The sequence below is a fragment of the Salvelinus fontinalis genome, chromosome 38 (genome assembly GCF_029448725.1).
Source record: "Salvelinus fontinalis isolate EN_2023a chromosome 38, ASM2944872v1, whole genome shotgun sequence".
NCBI lineage: Eukaryota > Metazoa > Chordata > Actinopteri > Salmoniformes > Salmonidae > Salvelinus > Salvelinus fontinalis.
The window spans coordinates 31,608,529-31,633,317 of record NC_074702.1 but is presented as its reverse complement, the minus strand read 5'-3'; the positions used below and the strand labels follow the sequence as shown (position 1 = coordinate 31,633,317).

General features: G+C 41.8%; 1 protein-coding gene across 2 annotated transcripts in view; it reads right to left on the bottom strand.

The window, feature by feature from the left end:
• The window catches only part of LOC129837286 (clathrin coat assembly protein AP180-like), a 51,095-nt gene extending 29,452 nt beyond the window's left edge, over positions 1 to 21,643 (bottom strand). The window contains exon 1 of one of the 2 annotated variants that reach the window (XM_055903318.1): positions 20,522 to 21,643. In XM_055903318.1, coding sequence (XP_055759293.1) covers positions 20,522 to 20,651 — 130 coding nt within the window. In that variant the 5' untranslated portion in view covers positions 20,652 to 21,643. The remainder of the gene's footprint in view (positions 1 to 20,521) is intronic. The other variant, XM_055903319.1, reaches the window with a different exon arrangement.
• Positions 21,644 to 24,789: the final 3,146 nt, after the last annotated feature.

The window sequence follows — 24,789 nt, the reverse complement described above, 5'->3', positions numbered from 1 at the left end:
AGCTAATTGGAGTCAGGAGTCACCTAACCTGGAGTCCAATCAATGAGATGAGATTGGATATGTTGGTTAGAACTGCCCTGCCCTATAAACACAGACACAATTTGAGTTTGCGATTTCCAAGAAGCATTGCCTGATGTGAACCATGCCTCGAACAAAAGAGATATCAGAAGACCTAAGATTAAGAATTGTTGACTTGCATAAAGATGGAAAGGGTTACAAAAGTATCTCTAAAAGCCTTGATGTTCATCAGTCCACGGTAAGACAAATTGTCTATGAATGGAGAAAGTTCAGCACTGTTGCTACTCTCTCTAGGAGTGGCTGTCCTGCAAAGATGACTGCAAGAGCACAGCGCAGAATGCCCAATGAGGTTAAGAAGAATCCTAGAGTGTAAGCTAAAGACTAACATAAATCTCTGCAACATAATAACATCTCTGTTGACAAGTCTACGATACGTAAAGCACTAAACAAGAATGGTGTTCGTGGGAGGACACCACAGAAGAACCCACTGCTGTCCAAAAAAAACATTGCTGCACGTCTGAAGTTCGCAAAAGAGCACCTGGATGTTTCACAGCGCTACTGGTAAAATATTCTGAAGATAGATGAAACTAAAGTTGAGTTGTTTGGAAGGAACACACAACACTAGGTGTGGGAAAAAAATGCACAGCACACCAACATCAAAACCTCATCCCAACTGTAAAGTATGGTGGAGGGAGCATCGTGGTTTGGGCCTGCTTTGCTGCATGCCATCATCGACGTAAAAATGAATTCCCAAGTTTATCAAGACATTGTGCAGGAGAATGTAAGGCTATCTGTCCGCCAATTGAAGCACAACAGGAGTTGGGTGATGCAACAGGACAACGACCCAAAACACAGAAGTAAATCAACAACAATACACCTTCTGGAGTGGCCCAGTCAGAGTCCTGACCTCAACCCGATTGAGATGCTGTGGCATGACCTCAAGAGAGCGGTTCACACCAGACTTCCCAAGAATATTGAAGAATAACTGAAACCGTTACTGAAACCGTTTTGTAAAGAGGAATGGTCCAAAATGTATCTTGACCGTGCATGTCTGATCCGCAACTACAGAAACCATTGCTGCCAAAAGAGGGTCAACCAGTTACTAAATCGAAGGGTTCGCATACTTTTTCCACCCTGCACAGGTGAATGTTTACACGGTGTGTTCAATAAAGACATGAAAACGTATATTTGTTTGTGTGTTATTAGTTTAAGCAGACTGTGCTTGTCTATTGTTGGAACTTAGATGGAGATCCGATCAAATGTTACGACCAATTTATGCAGAAATCCAGGTAATTCCAAAGGGTTCACATATTTTTTTCTTGCCACTGTAACTACAGTCAGGGGAGTTTTTCCTGGTTGGATCACATGGTCAGGAAAAACTCAGGGCCCTACACATGACCTAGATTGTACTGAATAAGGGGCAGGGAGGACCTGATCCCCCCCTGAACACACTGTTCATAGAGTATGTGACCCATTTCAAGAAGATAGGTGTATGTCTGGGGTGGCAGGTAGTCTAGTGGTTAGAGTGTGGGGTCAGTAACTGAAAGGTTGCTGGATCGAATACGGAGATGACAAGGTAAAAATCTGTCGTTCTGAACAAGGCAGTTGACCCACTGTTTTCTGGTAGGCCGTCACTATAAATAAGAATTTGTTCTTGACTGACTTGCCTAGTTAAATAAAAACATTTGCATGTCACTACTTCACAGGAGAGATACTTGGAGAAAAAAATTTATATCAATATGGAACATGTGAACTTTCATTTGCCTTAATACCAAACGTGTATGCCATCTGTAAATATGAATAAAATTGTTAAATAAGGAGCGTAGTTGGTTTAGACATGGAAAAATACAGGAACCTTCCCGCTAGCCATTATTGGCTGAGATAATGGATGGGCTGGAAATGCCGAGAGATGAGTTCGGATTGGTCTGCCATGTAGCATGCTTCTGTCTATAACATGAGCTGCTCAGTATGTGTAGATAACACTTTCTACCACGCCTTTATTTGAAAGATATCAAGAAGAACTGCTAAAATGTTGCTACTGCTCTCAACATAGCTGCCCTGAATTTAAGTGGGAAAAGTGGGAAAAGGTTAGAATGGAAAAGGTTATCAGTGGGAAAAGATTATAATGGACAACTTTTTGGAGGATGATCGTGCCATGCTGACTCTGACTCTGACTCTGAAAATGAATCAGACGATGAGGAAATCCCTGATTTAGGTAAAAACATTTTAATTGAACCAAACATTGTAGTGTCTTCTGATGACAGTGATGGGGAAGAAACGGTGATCAACGGTGTTGTTGTCACGGAAGAAGTTGACCGAGTTTTGAAATCAGTGGAATGCCCGGTGGAAGCAGAGAGATGATTGCAAATGCAGAGGGAGTCGAACAGATAACACAGAAGGCTGTTGTATAAAACACGTCTCTGGATAACATCTTCAAACTAAGGGCCACCATGGCAGAGGGGGGGGGGGGGCACTCATCCATGTATACGGGTAAGAGTCTAGCTACATTTTCAGATATTATCGTTTTCATTGCAAGTTAAAGCGTACTGTTAGCAAGCTAGCAAGCTAACGTTATGTGTATGATCTGTGTAGTAATATTAATCATATCTCAAAAAGCCATTTGCATTACTAGTTATGGCCTAATTGGTTAGGTAGTTGGTTAGCTTTAGCTACCTGCAGATTCATGCATGGGTCATTGTTTAGCTAGCTAGCTACAAGCCTAACCAAAAGACTCCACTATACAAGTAACCATTTCACTGTACCGTTTACATCTTTTGCATCCTCTGCATGTGACAAATGAACTTAGATTTTATTCGATATAGTACATGTTTACCAGAGATGGTAATGTGAAGAACAACATGACCTGCACCAAAGTTAGATTAGGATATTGGCCAAGGACTAGGTAAAGTGCATTTGTACTACTACTTTTTGCTACTACTTTTAGTCTTGAAATACTTGGTTGTTTACTACACTACCTTGTTCACTCTGTTTAGCACATGGCCTCACATGTGAATCCTTAAAGAGATGGGTGGGGCTGGTTTAAGATGATGTGAACAATGCTGAATGGGTTTAGACAAAGAAGAGATCTCCAGTAGGTGTACCAAAACATTCAAGATGCATTTTCTCAATAGTGGCATTACAAGTTTATTAACTTTCAAAGCAGAATCATTTTCCTATTGTTCCTCAACTGCAGTGTATGATATACTATTTTCTATTTCTTACTCTCTAATTTTATCCAATTTAAAAAACACAATTTCAAATGTTGCTACATAGGACTGAATCCAGGTGGTGGGTTACATATGTACTGCCACCTCTCACCTCCTCCCCTGTACCATCCAACCCCTACTACTACATAAAACCTGTCAATTGGAATGACTGTTGATTTAGATTTAGGCAGTGCAGGTGATGATTGACACCATACACACACAAATACACAGATGGGTGTTCTGCTACAAATGCCTGTTCCGACATGATAGAAGATATAATCAGGAATATTGACTGCGTGTGTGTGTTGTTGTGCATGTTGGTGTGTGTACGTGCGTGCGTGCGTGCGTGTCCACAGCTGTTGTAGCAGGGCAAGAGGATGGGAGCCATATTGTTTAAACCGCATTGGATAAAGATGGTGGTTCTTCTGAGCAGCAGGGTGGGAGGTCTCCTCCTTCTGAACCATCTAATTTGGCAGTAATCCAAATCCTGCCAGTGCACTACCTCCCTCTGGGTTCAGGCGAAGGCTGTCCTTCTCATCCTCTTACTAGGGCCTTAACCTTTGAAGTCAGTATGAAAACCATCTGTTTTTCTGACCATAGGGACCAAAGAACACGGTAGAAACTAGAGTTCCAACATGGCCGCCAATAACCAAGTTGATCTGAGAGTCACGAAGAGGTTAAAAGTTGCCCAAGACTTGTGCCCAGGCAACTGGGGGCCATTGTAACGTCTGCTTCCAACTCACACTCTCAAACACGTAGATCCCCTGAACGCCGCTCACTTTCCAGCCCACTTTCCAGCTCTTACTATCAAACACGTAGATCCCCTGAACGCAGCTCACTTTCCAGCCCACTTTCCAGCTCTTACTATCAAACACGTAGATCCCCTGAACGCAGCTCACTTTCCAGCCCACTTTCCAGCTCTTACTATCAAACACGTAGATCCCCTGAACGCAGCTCACTTTCCAGCCCACTTTCCAGCTCTTACTATCAAACACGTAGATCCCCTGAACGCAGCTCACTTTCCAGCCCACTTTCCAGCTCTTACTATCAAACACGTAGATCCCCTGAACGCAGCTCACTTTCCAGCCCACTTTCCAGCTCTTACTATCAAACACGTAGATCCCCTGAACGCAGCTCACTTTCCAGCCCACTTTCCAGCTCTTACTATCAAACACGTAGATCCCCTGAACGCAGCTCACTTTCCAGCCCACTTTCCAGCTCTTACTATCAAACACGTAGATCCCCTGAACGCAGCTCACTTTCCAGCCCACTTTCCAGCTCTTACTATCAAACACGTAGATCCCCTGAACGCAGCTCACTCTCCAAATCCCAATCACCTGAATTCTGATAATCTGTTCACACACCTGTATGACATTATCACACACTATTTAGTTCAGTTCTTTGCACCCCAACATTGTGAGGTATTGTTTGCTTTGTGACACACTTCTAGCCGGAGCTCTGTTTTTCCCGTACGTTAATCCTCCCGTGTATGATAGTTTTTGCCTGCCACACTAACGACGCCTTTTGCCTATTCCCTTCCTGTACTTTAGACTATCGGATTTCCTGTTATCAACCCATTGCCTGATCTCCCAGACAACATTACTAGCCTTTTCCTTGCCTGTACTGTTGCCTTTTTGGACCCCCTGTGTATGACCTTCTGCCTGCTCCTGGACCCAGCTACCTGCCTCCTCCTGTGGTCCATTACAAATAAACACCTGCTGCGCCCTGCGCTTGAAACCAGCTCTCTGTCTCCCAAAGTGTTCATTACAGCCATGAGTGGCATAGACACACACAGCTGGGCTTCTTAATCCATAGCGTCCCCATACAGTTGTGTTCTCTATCTCCTTCCACACAATGAGAACTTGGCAGGAGAACGTACTTGGCATTCACACAAGCAGTGTAACAGCTCTAAGATTGCCGAAGCCTGCACTGAAGACACAAGCAGGCCCTGTCGAGCCACCATCAAGAGTGTTGAAAGATGTTAAAGCACCTGCTTGGTGTTCAGCTGTAATGATCACAGTTCTAAAATAAGTAACACATGGATCTTTCACACAGGTGTTTCTCCAATCCCCTGCTAAGATGATAGCTAACCTGACATCTCACTCTTTTCAAGGCTTTCAATGTCAGCGGTGGCGTGAAGCTGGTTACAAGGGCGTCTACACCATCTTCTAGGTGTGACGGTGTGCTCTGAGGAATCCTGACAGACGGACCATTACAGTCTACTATGTTGTCTTGCAGGAGGAAGACGCATTTCTGTTCAGAGTCATGTTCTCAAGAGAGAAAACGTTTTTAAATAGGGAGATTTTAAACGCAAAATGTTGCTTTCCATGAGAAAATGTTTTGCTACGGAGAACCCGACTGAACACGACCCAGGTGACTGAGTTCAGCTACTACACTGGAGTCGTATTACACTACAACTGTATTATGTATAGTGAAAGCCCTTGTCCAGTGAGGGTTGGACACCTGAGAGAGGTTGGAGGCTCTCTCCTCACTGCGGCACACTACTAGCACTGCATCATTTCACTCTCTACTGGGAGAGAATGAATAGGGGTGGGGTAAGGAGGGTGGGTAGAGAGAGCCTCTGTCCCTCTCTCTCTCTCTTATGGGTCAGCATGGAAAGCTCACAGGCCCGGTGCTTGACGATATCACACTCACGAAATCACCATGGAAACATACCAGGGGCACAGAGTCTTGAAATGAAAAAGACCTGAGAGACCTTTCAGCTTTTCAGATGGCACCACTCTACATCCAGACAAACTAGTCCATCACAAGATAACACATCAAATCTGATAACTATAAGTTATACAAAACATCAAAACATGAACAAACATTTAAAAAGTACATTAAGTGTGCTTTGGTGTACATCAATCAGGCAAGAACATATTCTGAATGAATATCAATTTCCAGTCCTCCTCTAGCCGATGGGGAAGCCTTGACGAACAAGACTTGGAAGGGCGTCATCGCAACTAGTTATAAATAAACAATAAAACAGTAGGATTCCCATTTTGCTCCAGACTTGAAATAAAAGAGTTAAAAGAACATTCACCATTCATTTGAGAAGAACTAATGTTGTTCTATAAAAATCACTACTGCTTGCCTACTTCCTTTTCTCCCCTCTCAATTATTGAAGTCTGAGTGGAAAATCCGCTCGATGTGAATGTTATTCAATTCATAATGTTGTTAGATCTTGTGAGGAGGTTCAGATCACATACCTGCAATAATATTTTAAAAAGTACATATTTAAAACAAAAAGAAAAACAATTAAAAATATATATATATTATTTGTTTTGTCTGTCCCATCTCCCCTGCCCCTCCCCGTCTTAGTAGGTGCCACCCCATCCCATTTCCCCCTCCCTCCCTCCCTCCCTCCTCACTCCCCCTCCCCACCTCCCTCTCTCCCCCCATGAGCTCATGTTGGGGACATATCTATGCATGAAACAAAACATAATGGGTAACTAATTTTATGTTTGAAAATAAAATTGTGGGACCAAGGCACACATGAATAGAATCAGCCTGCATGCATCGATACTCCATACCGACATTCAAAAGACAATTGATCAATTCAAACAATTCGACATTTTCGACTACTCTATTGAAAGTATCTAATGTTGTTTCCTTGGCACTGTTCACACGAGCTACGGAGAGCTCTAGGGAAAGAACGTCAAGGAAGATTTGTAGCCATTGCGTTATGCTGAGGTTATGTGGAGGCTTGCGTCTGGTCACTAACATTCTTCTTGCCGCAATCAGTCCAGACAACCATTCTCGTTTCTGGGGTACTGTGAAAGTCAATGAAGTGTCATCGTTCAACAATAAAATACTGGGGAGATGGGGAATTGCAGCACCACTTATGCTCGACACAGACCTGGCAACCTGTGACTACAATGTCTTACACTGTGGCACTCCCACATCATGTAGGTTCCAAAACTCAGTGAGTGGATGGAATGGTGTTTATAAGTGCGCATAGTGGTTCTTAATCGCAAATGTCAAAGAAATTACACACCAAATTATACATATTTTTTTAGGTCAATAAAGGTTAAGGTTAATAAACCTTCATCATTCATTGTGTGTAACGGGTGACGCTCTCCTCATCCTCGGATGAGGTGAGGAGAGAAGGATCCTCAGACCAAAACGCAGGCTTTGGGAAATAAGCCATCTTTATTAAACAACGATGATGGCAAACACGAAACGAAACAAAACACTTTCAAACTACAAAATAACAAAACGACGTTGACGAAACCTGAACATAAACTTACATAACTAAACATAAACTTACGTACAGGAAACAGACGACATCGAAACGAAAACGAAACAAACAAACGCTACAGTCCAGTGTGGTACGAACAAACATACTGACACAGGAGACAATCACCCACAAACAAACAGTGAGAATGCCCTACCTAAATATGACTCTTGATTAGAGGAAAATGCAAACCACCTGCCTCTAATCAAGAGCCATACCAGGTAACCCAAAACCAACATAGAAACAGATAACATAGACTGCCCACCCAAAACACATGCCCTGACCATAAACACATAAAAACAACATAAAACAGGTCAGGACTGTTACATTGTGTCTGAAAATCTATGAATTGTTTGTTCAGACCATTGTTTTAAAAAGGAATAGGTTTCCCTCCCGAAGGTAGGGAGTTATTTATAAATAGTGGTGTTTGGGTTTGCCATTGCGCTTCCCAATTACCCAGTTTTTCGATTTGTTGCCAGGTCTGTATTGTGTGGGAGATGATTGGTTCTAACTGAGTACAACAAAACTTAGGAGATAAGGAAGAGAATAGTGTATCTGTCACGTTCCTGACCTTGTTTTCCTTTTGTATAGTTGTGTTTAGTGGGTCAGGACGTGAGCTGGGTGGGCAGTCTATGTTGTTTGTTCTATGTTAAGTGTCAGGTTTAATTGACCTTGTATGGCTCTCAATCAGAGGCAGGTGTTTTACGTTTTCAACTGATTGAGAACCATACATAGGGAGGTTGTTTCACATTGTTTGTTGTGGGTGGTTGTCTTCAGTGTCTGTATGTATGTTCGTACCACACGGGACTGTGGCGTTGGTTTGTAGTCTGTACCTGTTTCGTGCGTTCTTCGTGTATTTGTAAGTTCTCATGTTTTAGGTCAGTCTACGTTGTTTTGTAATTTTCCAAGTGTTTTTCGTGTTCGTCTTCGTCTTTAAATAAATTCATTATGTATTCACAACCCGCTGCATTTTGGTCTGATCCCTACTCCTCGTCTTCAGACGAAGAGGAGGAGAGAAACCGTTACAGTATCTCTCAATGTAAACGGTGACACTATATTTTCCTCAATTTCCAACCAAGGAAGACATTTATCTTGATCAAACCATTTCTGAAGTGGGCGGAGCACTAGAGACAAACGCATATTACTTGAAGTTACTTGAAGTTGGGTAATCCTAGACCCCCAAAACCTTTGGATTGCTGGAGTGTAGTCATTATAATTCTGGGACATTTCACTTTCCATATAAAATTCAAGACTGAACTTTTACAGTTTTTCTCAATTGCTAAAACACTAATACCCATTGGCTGAACAAAGTTCTCAGTTGCCTGGACTCGTTTAGCTAATTATGCAGTCTGTTGTCAATACCTTAAACCATTTCACATGGTAAAACACAATTTGCAGATCTCACTTAGACTTTTCAGCAAAACTCTAAACACATTCTCATTCTCAAAACACATTCTGCACTTTAATGCACATGTCATCCATACTGGTAAACACAAGTGGAAACAATCAAATGCAAATAGAGAACACATGTCATTGATTGAACACAACCACTCAAAATTGATTTAACCTGTTTCAAATGATGCGACACAACCAATATGAGCCAGTTCAGAGATCAAACAGGTTGTTGATGGTGGGAAGGAGAAAGTAGAATGGATAGAAGAAACAATGTGAGAGGACAGCGACGAGTGCGTATGCGAGGTGGGCAACGAGGAGGAAGAGGAAGAGGAGGGCAAGAAAGAGGAAGACGAAGAGGAAGACAAAGAGTAGAAATATCTGATGAAATTCAAGCAACAGTTATAGACCATGTTCTTGTCCATGGACTGACGATGAGGGAAGCAGGACTTAGAGTGCAACCCAATTTGAGCCGATTTTCTGTGTCCACCATAATAAAGACATTCAGAGAAGAGAACAGGTACAGTATACTACTGTATTTTTGTAATTGCAAATGTACTGTACTACACTATATGCAGCTGTTTCAATAGACATTTGTAAAGTTAATCACTATGTATTGTACTGCATGAATATGTTTTGTAACTGCACAACTACTTTTTGTAGAATTGCAAGGCTGCCACATGCAGGTCGAAGGACAGCTATATTCACTCGGGAGCAAGATTCCGTTATAGTTGGCATGGTCCTTCAAGATAATGCAATACGACTCAGAGAAATCCAGGAACGAGTGATAGAACACAACACACACTTCCAGGGAATCGACAGTGTGAGCATTTCCACAATTGACCGTGTCCTCCATCGTAACAGGATGCGAATGAAACAAGTATACAGAGTACCTTTTGAGCGCAACTCACCAAGGGTGAAAGAACTGCGAGCTCAGTATGTGCAAGTAAGTGTACATTCAGAAACATTTACTGTAATCCAGATTGTCTACAGTACTAACACATACTATGTGAATGACATTACTCTTCAGTACATACAATGTATGTGAATCAGAAGCCTAATTGTACTCTACGGTATAGCACTGTCTCTGTACGACTTACAAAATCCTACATACAGTATATTGTATTTCTACACAGACAATATTTGACTTGGAATCCTTGGACAGACCCCATGAGTTCATCTTTGTCGATGAAGCAGGCTTCAATCTAACAAAGAGGAAAAGGAGAGGCCGAAACGTGATTGGACAGCGGGCCATTGTTGAAGTCCCTGGTCAACGAGGTGGCAATGTCACAATCTGTGCTGCTATCAGCAACCATGGTGTTCTACATCACCATGTTACACTCGGGCCATATAACACCCAGCATCTTCTAAGATTTATTGCCAATCTAAGAGATATTTTATTTGAGCAGCAGGTTCAAGAGCAGCAGGGTCAAGAGCTAAATGAGAATCCCATTCCCACCTATGTGATAGTATGGGACAATGTCAGTTTCCACTGAGCTGCTTAGGTAAGGGAATGGTTTAACATCAATGGGCAGTTTATGAACTTGTACCTCTCTCCATACTCGCCTTTCCTGAATCCGATTGAGGAGTTTTTCTCCTCTTGGAGATGGAAAGTGTATGATAGACAACCCTACACCAGAGTAAATCTGCTGCAAGCCATGGATTTAGCCTGTGGTGATATAGGTGAGGAATCATGTCAGGGCTGGATACGGCACACAAGAGGCTTCTTCCCCCCCCGTTGCCTCAGGAGGGACAATATTGCTTGTGATGTCGAGGAAGTGCTCTGGCCTGACCCAGCCCAAAGACAAGAAGAAGTGCTCTGGCCTGACCCAGCCCAAAGACAAGAAGAAGTGCTCTGGCCTGACCCAGCCCAAAGACAAGAAGAAGTGCTCTGGCCTGACCCCGCCCAAAGACAAGAAGAAGTGCTCTGGCCTGACCCAGCCCAAAGACAAGAAGAAGTGCTCTGGCCAGACCCAGCCCAAAGACAAGAAGAAGTGCTCTGGCCTGACCCAGCCCAAAGACAAGAAGAAGTGCTCTGGCCTGACCCCGCCCAAAGACAAGAAGAAGTGCTCTGGCCTGACCCAGCCCAAAGACAAGAAGAAGTGCTCTGGCCCGACCCAGCCCAAAGACAAGAAGAAGCACATTGATCACATGTTTACTCCTTTGATTTGTGTCCCTTTTAGTATTGTATACTGTAGTACAGTGCATTGTAGGCTGTATACTGTAGTACAGTGCATTGTAGGCTGTATACTGTAGTACAGTGCATTGTAGGCTGTATACTGTAGTACAGTTCATTGTAGGCTGTATACTGTAGTACAGTTCATTGTAGGCTGTATACTGTAGTACAGTTCATTGTAGGCTGTATACTGTAGTACAGTTCATTGTAGGCTGTATACTGTAGTACAGTGCATTGTAGGCTGTATACTGTAGTACAGTGCATTGTAGGCTGTATACTGTAGTACAGTGCATTGTAGGCTGTATACTGTAGTACAGTGCATTGTAGGCTGTATACTGTAGTACAGTGCATTGTAGGCTGTATACTGTAGTACAGTGCATTGTAGGCTGTATACTGTAGTACAGTGCATTGTAGGCTGTATACTGTAGTACAGTGCATTGTAGGCTGTATACTGTAGTACAGTGCATTGTAGGCTGTATACTGTAGTACAGTGCATTGTAGGCTGTATACTGTAGTACAGTGCATTGTAGGCTGTATACTGTAGTACAGTGCATTGTAGGCTGTATACTGTAGTACAGTTCATTGTAGGCTGTATACTGTAGTACAGTTCATTGTAGGCTGTATACTGTAGTACAGTTCATTGTAGGCTGTATACTGTAGTACAGTGCATTGTAGGCTGTATACTGTAGTACAGTGCATTGTAGGCTGTATACTGTACAATGGACAAATTGTATGGCCCTGAACATTGTGCTTTCCATTTATTAACAGTACTGACTGCTCAATAGATTTTGACTGGTTGCAGGTTCATATCAACAAAGAACAAGAATTACAGTATCACAGAGACAAAGGACAAGTTTGTGAGATGCAGGGTACAGTACTGTAAAAATAGGGGTACAAGGAGGAGGAAGAACAAAAAACAAAATTGCAAAGAGCAAGGCAGAGTAGTAATTTCTGATCAATTTTGAGCTACTATGATAGAATATGTTTTCGTTCATCAAAAGACAATGACGGAAAAATATGAATGGGTTTTTGAATTTTCGGTGTATTGTTTACTGACTGCTTGAGAGTGTATATCATTTTGATCACTTTGTTTATGATTTGAGAGCAGTGTTTGATTTTGAACACAGGTCAAACTGTTTTGAGGCGAATCAGAGTCAGAGGTTATGTAAATAGTGCTTGAAGATGAGGTTTTGTGTCTAATGTTTTCAGCAAATGGAGCAAGGTTTCAGAAATTGTGTTTTAGCAATTGAGGAAAAACTGTAATAATTTCCCAGTACCCTAATGGCATGGGCAAAGGAAGATTGCCAAAAAAGAAATTGAGTCTAGGCAAGACATTAATTTTTACTTTTGAAATTCAACCTGATAAAGTTAATCTTAGATTAAACCATCTGATGATATCTTCTGTAATTGCAGCTGGGACTTGTTTGTAGTTCTTCTAAACTATTTTATATAGAGAAGGAAAAATGTCAATGCCCAGGTATTTATAATGGGACACAATTGTTATCTTCAATTCTATATTGAGGTTGAACATTACTTTGTTAAGTGGAAGCTGAGATGATTTAGTGAGGTTCATCTTATAACTTCATATACTGCTGAATTGTCTGAATATACTTAATACATTAGGGAGCGATTGTGATACATTGTGAAGGTACAATAATACAGTGCATTCGGGAATACTCAGACCATTGTCAGACCTTTTTCCACATTTTGTTACATTACAGCCTTATTCTGAAATGGATTTAATAAATAAAAATCTTCATCAATCTACACACAATACCCCTTAACGACAAAGCGAAAACAAGTTGTGAGAAAATTTTGCAAATGTATTATAAATAAAAACAGAAATACCTTATTTACATAAGTCTTCAGAACCTTTGCTATGAGACTCAAAACTGAGCTTAGGTGCATCCTGTTTCCATTGATCGTCCTTGAGATGTTTCTACAACTTGATTGGAGTCCACCTGTGGTAAATTCAATTGATTGGATATGATTTGGAAGGGCACACACCTGTCTATATAAGGTCCCACAGTTGACAAGGCATGTCACAGCAAAAACCAAGCCATGAGGTCGAAGGAATTGTCCATAGAGCTCCGAGACAGGATTGTGTCGAGGCACAGATCTGGGGAAGGGTGGAAATGTCAGCAGCATTGAAGGTCCCCAAGAGCACAGTGGCATCCATCATTCTTAAATGGAAGAAGTTTGGAACCGCCAAGACTCTTCCTAGAGCTGACCGCCCGGCCAAACTGAGATATCGGGGAGAAGGGCCTGGGTCAGGTAGGTGACCAAGAACCCGATGGTCACTCTGTCAGAGCTCCAGAGTTCCTCTGTGGAGATGGGAGAACCTTCCAGAAAAACAACCATCTCTGCAGTACACCAATCAGGCCTTTATGGTAGAGTGGCCAAACGGAAGCCACTCCTCAGTAAAAAGCACATGACAGCCCGCTTGGAGATTGCCAAAAGGCACCTAAAGGACTCTCAGACCATGAGAAACAAGTTTCTCTGGTCTGATGACACCAATATTGAACTCTTTGGCCTGAATGCCAAGCGTCACGTCTGGAGGAAACCTGGCACTGTCCCTACGGTGAAGTATGGTGGTGGCAGCATCATGCTGTGAGGATGTTTTTCAGCGGCAGGAACTGGAAGACTAGTCAGGATTGAGGGAAAGATGAACGGAGCAAAGTACAGAGAGATCCTTGATGAACACCTGCTCCAGAGGGCTCAGGACTTCTGACTCAGGCGAAGGTTCACCTTCCAACAGGACAATGACCATAACCACACAGCCAAGACTTCGGGACAAGTCTCTGAATGTCCTTGAGTGGCCCAGCCAAAGCCCGGACTTGAACCCGATCTAACATCTCTGGAGAGACCTGAAAATAGCTGTGCAGTGATGCTCCCCATCCAACCTGACAGAGCTTGAGAGCATTTGCAGAGAAGAATTGGAGAAACTCCCCAAATACAGGTGTGCCCAGCTTGTAGCGCCATACCCAAGAAGACTCAAGGCTGTAATCGCTGCCACCAAAGTCCTGAGTAAAGGGTCTGAATACTTATGTAAATGTGATATTTTTTTTATTTCCCCCCCCCAAAAAATGTAAACCCTGTTTTTGCTTTGTCATTATGGGGTATTGTGTGTAGATTGATGAGGAAAAAATCTAATGTATTCCATTTTAGAATAAGGCTGTAATGTAACAAAATGTCGAAACAGTCGAGGGTTCTGAATACTTTCCGAATTAATGTATGTCATCTGCATATAATGAAATTTGGTGGTCTGTGTCCTCAACTGATATTTGCCCTATATCTTGGGATTGACATATTTTTTTTAGCTAAAGGCTCCAGTGATAGGGCAAATAGGAGACTGGATGCTGGACAGCCTTGACGAGTTTCCCATTTGATGGTGAACTGTGAGGAGCATTGATTGCCCGTCAAGAATATCGCAAAGGGGTTCCGATACATATTCATAAATATTTAGCCAAATACCATTCTTTTCACAGAATACCAGAGATGGTCAAATGCCTTCTCCGCATCAATTCGCTTGACTGCACAGGGGGATGGTATATTAGGAGCAATGTGCATTATACATAGGAGACGTCTCAGATTGTCTGACGCCAGTCTATGTTTGACAAAAACCTGTTTGATCAGGATTAACTATGTTGCGTAAATGGTTTCAAGACGTTTGGCTAGAACCTTTGCCTACATTTTCATGTCACTGTTAATAAGGGAGAGAGGCCTATGACTTGGATAGAGAGTTGCATCTTTACCTTTTTTATGTAACAGAGAGATAATTGCAGTATTAACATCACTATTGAAAATCCCATTTGAATAGATGTTTGTACCATTTCTAATAATATCGAGCCAAGTTCAGACCAAAAGGTTAAATAGAATTCCGGTGGGATTGCCATCCCATCCTGGGGATTTGCCTGAGTTCATGTCTTTCAATGCATCGTGCAGTTCATTGAGCATTATACTGTAGGTGCATTTAGAGTGTGTATCATCGGAGGAGAGTTGCGGTAAATTCAAGCCCTCGAAAAAGGGTCTCTTGCTTTCGGCTGTATTTTGTACTTCAGAACTGTATATTTTTTTTCATATCAATTTTTCCAATGTAAATTGATTGATGGTGAATCATGCAAGAGAACACACGTCAGACTGAATGGAAACAATGTCAGCAAGGCTATCATTATTGCGTAATTTACTAGCTAAGAGGAAGCTAGGTCTATTACCGTCCACATAATCAGTTTGTCTGACTCTGTGAATTAGAAATTCTGCTCTTAATCTGGGTAAGGAATTTAACTCGGATTTGATGATTAATAATCATCTTTCCTTCACGGCGGAAAAACTGTTCTGCGGTTGACGAGTTAGTATGGATAAAGTGAGACTGTTGAGACTTGTTCAAACCAGAAGCAAATGCTATTGTATTGTTTCTAATGAACCCTTCCATTGTCATTCACAGACTCTTTGATGAGGATAAATTCATGTAAATCAGACATGAATTGATTACAGAAATCCAATTTTTTTAAGAGAGTGAGATTACTTGTGGCATGATTTGTAGCATTGGTTATAGTTTGCATAAGTTTGCGTGATGATAAGACATAGACATACAGTATGCACAATTTCCACCTCTTGTACAAGATGCAATGACTGTGATGAAAGTAGTATGAAATCTATCTATCCTTGAAACTGATCTGTGCCTAGCTGAGTAAAAAGTATATTCTTTCAGTTGTGGATTATGCACTCTCCATATTGTATATCTACTAGTGAAAAATCAGAAACCATATTTTGCTACGCTATAGTGGCTATTGGTGCAGTACCCGATTTGTTAGATTTATCCATTGTCGGGTTTACGGTTGTACTCATGTCACCACCTAAGACTACATGGAAATCAGATATTCCAGCAAATATTATGTGTAGAGAAACAAAAAACGAATAATCGTAAGTATTGGGGGCATATGCAGAAACAAAAAATATATACAGTACCAGTCAAAAGTTTGGACACACCTACTCATTCAAGGGGTTTCTTTATTTTTTACTATTTTCTACATTGAAGAATAATAGTGAAGACATCAAACCTATGAAATAACACATATGGAATCAAGTAGTAACCAAAAAAGTGTTAAACAATTCTAAATATATTTTAGATTTTAGATTCTTCAAAGTAGCCACCCTTTGCCTTGATGACAGCTTTGCATACTCTTGGCATTTTCTCAACCAGCTTAATGAGGAATGCTTTTCCAAAAGTCTTGAAGGAGTTCGCACGTATGCTGAGCACTTGTTGGCTGATTTTCCTTCACTCTGCGGTCCAACTCATCCCAAACCGTCTCAATTGGGTTGAGGTCGGGTGATTGTGGAGGCCAGGTCATCTGATGCAGCACTCCATCACTCTCCTTCTTGGTCAAATAGACGATACACAGCCTGGAGGTGTGTTGGGTCATTGTCTTATTGAAAAACAAATGATAACCAGATGGGATGGCGTATCGCTGCAGAATGCTGTGGTATCCATGCTGGTGAAGTGTGCCTTGAATTCTAAATAAATCACTGACAGTGTCACCAGAAAAGCACCCCCACACCATCACACCTCCTCCCCCATGCTTCGTGGTGGGAAACATACATGTGGACATCATCCGTTCACCTACTCTGTGTCTCACAAAGACACGGCAGTTGGAACCATAAATCTCAAATTTGGACTCATCAGACCAAAGGACAGATTTCCACCTGTCAAATGTTAATTGCTCGTGTTTCTTGGCCCAAGCAAGTCACTTCTTCTTATTGGTGTCCTTTAGTAGTGCTTTCTTTGCAGCAATTCGACCATGAAGGCCTGGTTCACACAGTCTCCTCAGAACAGTTGATGTTGAACTATGTCTGTTACTTGAACTCTGTGAAGCTTTTATTTGGGCTGCAATCTGAGGTGCAGTTAACTCTAATGAACTTATACTCTGCAGCAGAGGTAACTCTGGGTCTTCCTTTTCTTGTGGCGGTCCTCATGAGAGCCAGTTTCATCATAGCGCTTGATGGTTTTTGCAACTGCACTTGAAGAAACATTAAAAGTTCTTGACATTTTCCGGATTGACTGACCTTCATGTCATAAAGTAATGATGGACTGTAATTTCCCTTAGCGTATTTGAGCTGTTCTTGCCATAATATGGACTTGGTCTTTAACCAAATAGTGCTATCTTCTGTATACCCCCCTACCTTGTCACAACACAACTGATTGGCTCAAACGCATTAAGAAGGAAAGAAATTCCACAAATTAACTTTTAACAAGGCACACCTGTTAATTAAAATACATTCCAGGTGACTACCTCATGAAGCCGGTTGAGAGAATGCCAAGAGTGTGCAAAGCTGTCATCAAGGCAATGCGTGGTTACTTTGAAGAATCTCAAATGTAAAATATATTTTGATTTGTTTAACACTTTTTTGGTTACTACATGATTCCATATGTGTTATTTCATAGTTTTGATGTCTTCACTATTATTCTACAATGTAGAAAATAGTAAAAATGTAGAAAAACCCTTGAATGAGTAGGTGTGTCCAAACTTTTGACTGGTACTGTACATTCCAGAAAACATTTCTTTCACATAGGCAATCCTCCCTTCTTGACCATTGAAACTTGAGATTACGGCGAAAAACAACAATTACCACTTTTGTTTTATTATTAACAGAAGAAAAGGCAGCCACCTTGAAGTTGTTGTTTTCTATTTTGCTTACATCATCCTTCCTTATATGAGTGTCCTGGAGCATGGCAATATTACATTTACATTTTAGTCATTTAGCAGACGCTCTTATCCAGAGCGATTTACAGTAGAGTGCAGAATATCTACTCCTTTCCTATTCATAATATCAAAACAAATAGTACGCTTTTTTTTCTCTTCTCATGCCCTATAAATTCCAAGAAAGCACAGTTAGCTTAACCATTAAACCTCTGGAAAATACTTTGTTGCAAATGTAATAATGAGTACAATCCCATTTGTAAGTAAATAAAAAGTATAGAATACAGAATAGAATACAGTATGTAAAAATAAAAAATAAACTACATTTCCCAAGAGTCCTCCCAGATCGCAACTCATATAAACCTCCCCCTTTCCCTCCCCTACCCTCCCACCAAAAAGTGAATACACGTGATTATATTGCATTTGTATTAGACTCGTAATATCTACAGCATTGGTTGATCTAATTACGAGACAATTTACCATATGTACTATTTTGTGTGTGTGTGTGTGTAGGGGTGCATGCGTGCGTGTGCATGCATATATATGTGTGTGAACGTGTTGTGTATTCAGTGGAGTACATTGTCCCTTAGAGCTAGTCAGTGGGCGACATCACATACACTCAAAGCATTAAACGAGAGCGACTGGCTATGAAGAGCAGAGGACACTGAGTCGGCACTTTCCGAGATGTCAAAAGATTGCTGACACATCATTGGCCGGGGGTGGACTTTCCAATCGCCCAATCCCATGATTAAGGGGAGTACATAAATATGCTTTACTCCCAGACTCAAGGAGGATGGATTGGGTGAAGATTTTTCCTAGTGGGGTTTTGAGTTATGTATTGCCCAGGTCACTCTTGGTTTTCATTTTGATGAGAAACTATAGCCTTAGGTTACCTAGCTGGCACAGTATTGGGCTATCATCCAGGCATGCGGACTCTCTTGGCCTAATTGCTACAGACTGATCACTAATGGTTCTGTATGGAGAAAACGAGGCAAACAAGCCATCTGCCATCAGTGATAATGTAGTAGGCCTGATGCAAATCAGAGGCCTTTGGATTAAATTGATCTGGTGTCTGGGAACCCCTGACAAAGATTCTCTCAGGTACAGTAAGAGTGTATGCTCTTTTAAATGCTTACACATAATCACATACAGGGGCATACATTTGGTATACAAAACATTAAGAACACCTGCTCGTTCCATGACATAGACTGACCAGGTGAATCCAGGTGAAAGCTATATGATCCCTTATTGATGTCACTTGTTTAATCCAGGGAGGAGACCGGTTATAGAATGATTTTGAAGCCTTGCGACAATTGAGACATGGGTCGTGTATGTGTGCCATTGAGAGGATGAATGGGCAAGACAAAAGATTTAAGTGCCTTTGAACAGGGCGTACCAGTGCCAGGCTCACCGGTTTGTGTCAAGAACTGCAACGCTGCTGAATTTTTCACCCACAACTGTTTCCTGTGTGTATCAAGAATGGTCCACCACCAAAAGGGCATCCAGCCAACTTGACACAACTGTGGGCAGCATTGGAGTCAACATGGGCCAGCATCCCTGTGGAACGCTTTCAACACCTTGTAGAGTTGATGACATGACAAATTTAAGCTGTTCTAAGGGTAAAAGGTTGGGGGTGCAACAAGGTGTTCCTAATGTTTGGTATACTCAGTGTATATTGGGGATTTCAGACATTTCGTAAAATACAACTCTGAAAGTAAGAACTAAATTCAGCACATCAGGTTTCCTGTCATTGTAAGGAAAAACCAGCAAAAAAATTTTTATTCTCCTCACCATCAAACAAAGTGGGGCTTTGATACTAGACACAGCTTCTAAATCAGGGTTAAGGGCTGACAGACAGTGCCACTCCGCCTCCTGTACCTCCTCAAACTGGCCTGGTCCCCAGATACAGGCCTGTGTTAGTGGTAGTGACAACAGGACCTTTGATATTTTTTGCATTATGCATTTAGCAGCACTGGAACAGGAATCCATTATTCAGACTGAGGTAGAGGCCATGATGCAATGCTTTAAAAACACAGCCATCCTTCATTCTTTCTTTCCTTCCTTCCTTCCTCATTTGAGGTAATCCCTGATCTAACGAAAATTGCTAGGTGTAAGCAATGGTTCTATCCCATGGCTTCCACCAACTCAACCGTATGATATCACTTATTTCTCAAGTGAGGGTGGAAGGATGTGGAGGGATGCAGAGGTAGGAGGCTGGTGGCTCTGTTCTGTTCAATGTCCTGGCTTGGAGTCGACTACTTCTAGTCTAACTGCACAGCAGGCATCAATATTGATCGGTGATGCCTGGCAAGAGGCCTGGATTGTCTGGCTAAAGCAAAACTTGATTTGTTTCAGGTCCACATAATGAAAAAAATGTATTTCACACAAGAAAATAAAGATGGGGAACCATTGTTATTGATTTAGTAATATTATAATATGGGTATAGGTATCACAGGAGGTTGGTGGCACCTTAATTGGGGAGGACAGACTTGTGGTAATGGCTGGAGCAAAAGGAGTAGGCTAGTATCAAATGCATGAAACACATAGTTTGATGCCATTCCATTTGCTCTGTTATGAGCTGTCCTCCCCTTTGTAGCCTCCACGGATAGGTATACCATGGGAACTTCCACAGGAACACACACACACACACACACACACACACACACACACACACACACACACACACACACACACACACACACACACACACACACACACACACACACAAACACAGGCAGGGAACCAGTACTTGTAAGGTGTGTTTAGAGATGGGAGGGGAGGCCATGCTTACATTCCAGGTGTTTTTTCTTGGGTGCTGTCTGCTCATGAGTGGTGGCTTTGCAGACAGCTCGAGCAACCTCCGATCCCGTCAAAGTGTATTGCGCCGCGGCAATGCGGTCCGTCAGCGTCTGCCCCGACATCTTCTCTCCGTGGCGTCCAACCTCACGAATCAAACGTCAAAAATGGTCCCCCCCAAAGCACAACCAGTCGTCGTATTCCAGGCTGCCCCTAAAAATCCACTGGGGAGGTGGATATCGGAAAAATACTCTCAGCCTAGATATGGGGAAATGCTGTAGGATAGTAGGCCCCTATCTGAGATCGGAAATTAAACGACAAGTTGAAAATGATGCTTGACATGGATAATGGCAAATACGGTTGCGTCGCGCTTTCCTCTCGAGTCCAATTTACCGATAGCCTATACCTTACTTAGGCCTGGCCCATGCTATATGAACTCGATTTGATAAATAAGATTGGTTTATAGGCTATCAGATGTGTAATTTATCCTGAATATGCAATACAACAAGGCAAAGGGAGAGATGAGGTCGATTTATTTTCTATGACACCTTCCCGTTGTAATTGTCTATAAACGGGTATTTGTTTTTTGCAATGTTTGATTTGTATAATTCTACATTAGTAATACGTGTTTTACAATGAAATATCCGTTCAATTACCTTTTGGCTATTCTATTCTAAAGTCCTTACTGTAACGGTATGGATGGTTGCCTCCTTATACAATGTTGGCTCGCTGTGGATGATGCTCAACGGACAAGGCGTCCTTCTCTCTTCCTGCGAAGGACTATAATCCTCGCCAAGGACCCCTGTTTTTCAGCCAACTCTTTTGCCTCTCAATTTATGGGCCATTAAATAACAGTGTCGTTCTTTCCCTCCATTGATCCCCTCGTTCACCGCCGACGATGCTTGAAATAGAGGTGGATGGCGGCGTTTCGGTGGACTTGCCTTGTTTGTTTCTTTATTTATTATCTCACTCCTCCCCCTCGTCTGATTCAGATGACACGTCATTTAAGAACCCAGTAGGCTAGTAGCAGCATCCCTATAAGCAGCATCCCTATACGCAGCGGGCAGCATCCACATGGCGAGTCTAGTTCTTAAAGGGTTAAAGGGGACCACAGAAGCCAACGATGCAACTGATCGGCAGATACGCACGAGTAACCAAAAGCTGATCTGGCCAGTACAGAAAAAGGATGTGGAAAGCTCCCTGACTCAACTGTATTATGTTACGCTGCTTATTATGCTTTCATATGTAATCCCCGTTGGAAGTCTGCCTTTTCCTCTGGATTCCCTGACAATAATTGTTTGTTCACAATGATATGTTTGCGCAACTATTGGTGATGATAGAGAAACCTTCAATTATTTATATTAGAACCATTTCAGCACCATTGCGCTATCCACATGTCCTGCCCAGTCTATGGGTCTCGAACCATTTCAGCATCATGGCGCTGTCCTCCATTGGTTTCGACCAAAGATGAAGAGGCGAAGAGAGAGGGTTTACTCCAGTGAAAATCTGTCCACAATAAGCAGACCAACTGCCTTCAGGGCTTTGGGAGGACTACCGTTGTTAGGGTGGAGACAAGACGATCTCGTCATTATATATACAGTTTAAGTCGGAAGTTCACATACACTGTAGCCAAATACATTTAAACTCAGTTTTTCACAATTCCTGACATTTCGTCCTAGTAAAAATTCCCTGTCTTAGGATCACCACTTTATTTTAAGAATGTGAAATGTCAGAATAATAGTAGAGAGAATGATTTATTTCAGATTTTATTTATTTCATCACATTCCCAGTGGGTCAGAAGTTTACATACACTCAAGTAGTATTTGGTAGCATTGCCTTTAAATTGTTTAACTTAGCTCAAGCGTTTCGGGTAGCCTTCCACAAGCGGTTGGGTGAAATTTCTCTCCCCCACTCTGCATAAATGGAAGTTAAAAATCCCTTTGTTACAACAGAGAGAGATTTTACAGTACTGTAACATCAAAAGGTTAGACATTGAAACAATATTTCTAATGTAAAGAAAGTGGTAAATGGTTCGTGGGGCTCTAAACAATAATCATGTCAAATAAGTTGCTGTTTTGTGATATAATTAAGGACGGTATAACCACATAACGGTAACTCTACAAATGCATACGTCCCAGTTATCAGACTTACATCTAAATGTTGTGGAACTTATATGATTCAATATGAAACTATTTGTGAGAAAATTAAATGTTATTTTTGCCTTCTAAATGAGGTAATACTGTAACATCAAAAGACTTTTGCCAAGTCAGTAACCACGCCCACATGAGCACAGACACCGTGGCAACGGGATGGAACCGCCCTCCAAGGCGAGTGCTTAAAAGGACTCGCTGAAGAATTAACATATTAGACCAGCGTGACCAACAGCGTGAGCTGAAAGTTACAAAATGGTTAGAAACTATGAAACTTTCAACAGAGAAGAAGAAAATCTCCACCAGACCAGACAGCGTGAAGCGGTGGCTACACGGCTGAGAAATGGTTTTAAACTAAAGACCAGCCAAAGTACAGCGCGAGCTGGATATGGCAAAAAGGTTTGAAACTACAATACCAGAAAATGGTAAGACCCTGTGAAACTCTTTCTCTCTCGAAGAAGAAGAAGAAGACTGCACAGGAACATTCAGTCTGCAGCTGTTTATGCACTGTTAGCCTAGGAAACTCGACCGAAGACGAGAGACAAAGAACAATTTCCTCTCACCACTATAGGTATCTCTAGGGTATCTATTCTAAACAAACAGAGTGAAGAATAAAGCCCACTGAACACCGCGTGGTACACCTTTGGAAGATATGTTCTAACAGACACTCCGAGACCAACCTACTACAACTACTAAGGACATGGTGACCTCTGGTGGACAACCAGAGACTTCGGATGAACTACTCTCCACAGATGGACAGGTTGATTTCACCAGAAAGAGACGACAAAGACATACAAGCGTAAATATGTACTTTGCATTTCGAAATCAGAACGAGCGGTTGTTAGGGTGCTAAATATCCACATTTACGATGAGAGTATTATTCAACTTCATGTTCGATAGTTGAATTCCTGTGTCTCCCCTCCTCCCGCTCTTTCTTCCCGCCCCCTTTCATTGTGTAACAAGCCGTCATATCGGGCTAGTCCACTAGGGACTTTTCATTGCATCATGTTAGTAACCAATATATAATCTATCCTGTGTGTGTGTGTTTATGTAATTCTGTGTGATTATTTAGTTAGTTAGTAAATAAATAATTAAGCCAATTTGTGTATCACTGATTCATCATGGTTCGAGCAGATTTGAAGTCAACAACATTCAGAATGAGACTGATGAGGTAATAATGATAATTCATGGATGATTGGTATAACGATATACACTGTCGTTCAAAGGTTTGGGTTCACAGACACCTCACAAGCCCTCAACTTCATTGAATAGTACCCGCAAAACACCAGCCTCAACGTCAACAGTGAAGAGGCGACTCCGGGATGACAGAGTTCCTCTGTCCACTGTCTGTGCTATTTTGCCCATCTTAATCTTTTTTGTTATTGGTCAGTCTGAGATATGGCTTTTTCTTAGCAACTCTTCATAGAAGGCCAGCATCCCGGAGTCAACTCTTCACTGTTGACGTAGAGACTGGTGTTTTGCTGGTACTATTTAATGAAGCTGCCAGTTGAGGACTTGTGAGGCGTCTGTTTCTCAAACTAGACACTCTAATGTACTTTTCCTCTTGCTCAGATGTGCACCGGGGCCTCCCAATCCTCTTTCTATTCTGGTTAGAGCCAGTTTGCGCTGTTCTGTGAAGGGAGTTGTACACAGCGTTATACAAGATCTTCAGTTCTTTGGCAATTCATTTCTCAGAACAAGAATTGACTGTCGAGTTTCAGAAGAAAGTCCTTTGTTTCTGGCCATTTTGAGCCTGTAATCGAACCCACAAATGCTGATGCTCCAGATACTTAACTCGTCTAAACAAGGCCAGTTTTATTGCTTCTTTAATCAGAACAACAGTTTCAGCTGTGGTAACATAATTGCAAAAGGGTTTTCTAATGATCAATTAGCCTTTTAAAATGATAAACTTGGATTAACTAACACAATGTGCCATTGGAACACAGGAGTGATGGTTGCTGATAATGGGCCTCTGTACGCCAATGTAGATATTCCATAAGAAATTAGCCGTTTCCAGCTACAATAGTCATTTACAACATTAACAATGTTGACACTGTATTTCTGATCAATTTTATGTTATTTTAATGGACAACAATTGAGCTTTTCTTTCAAA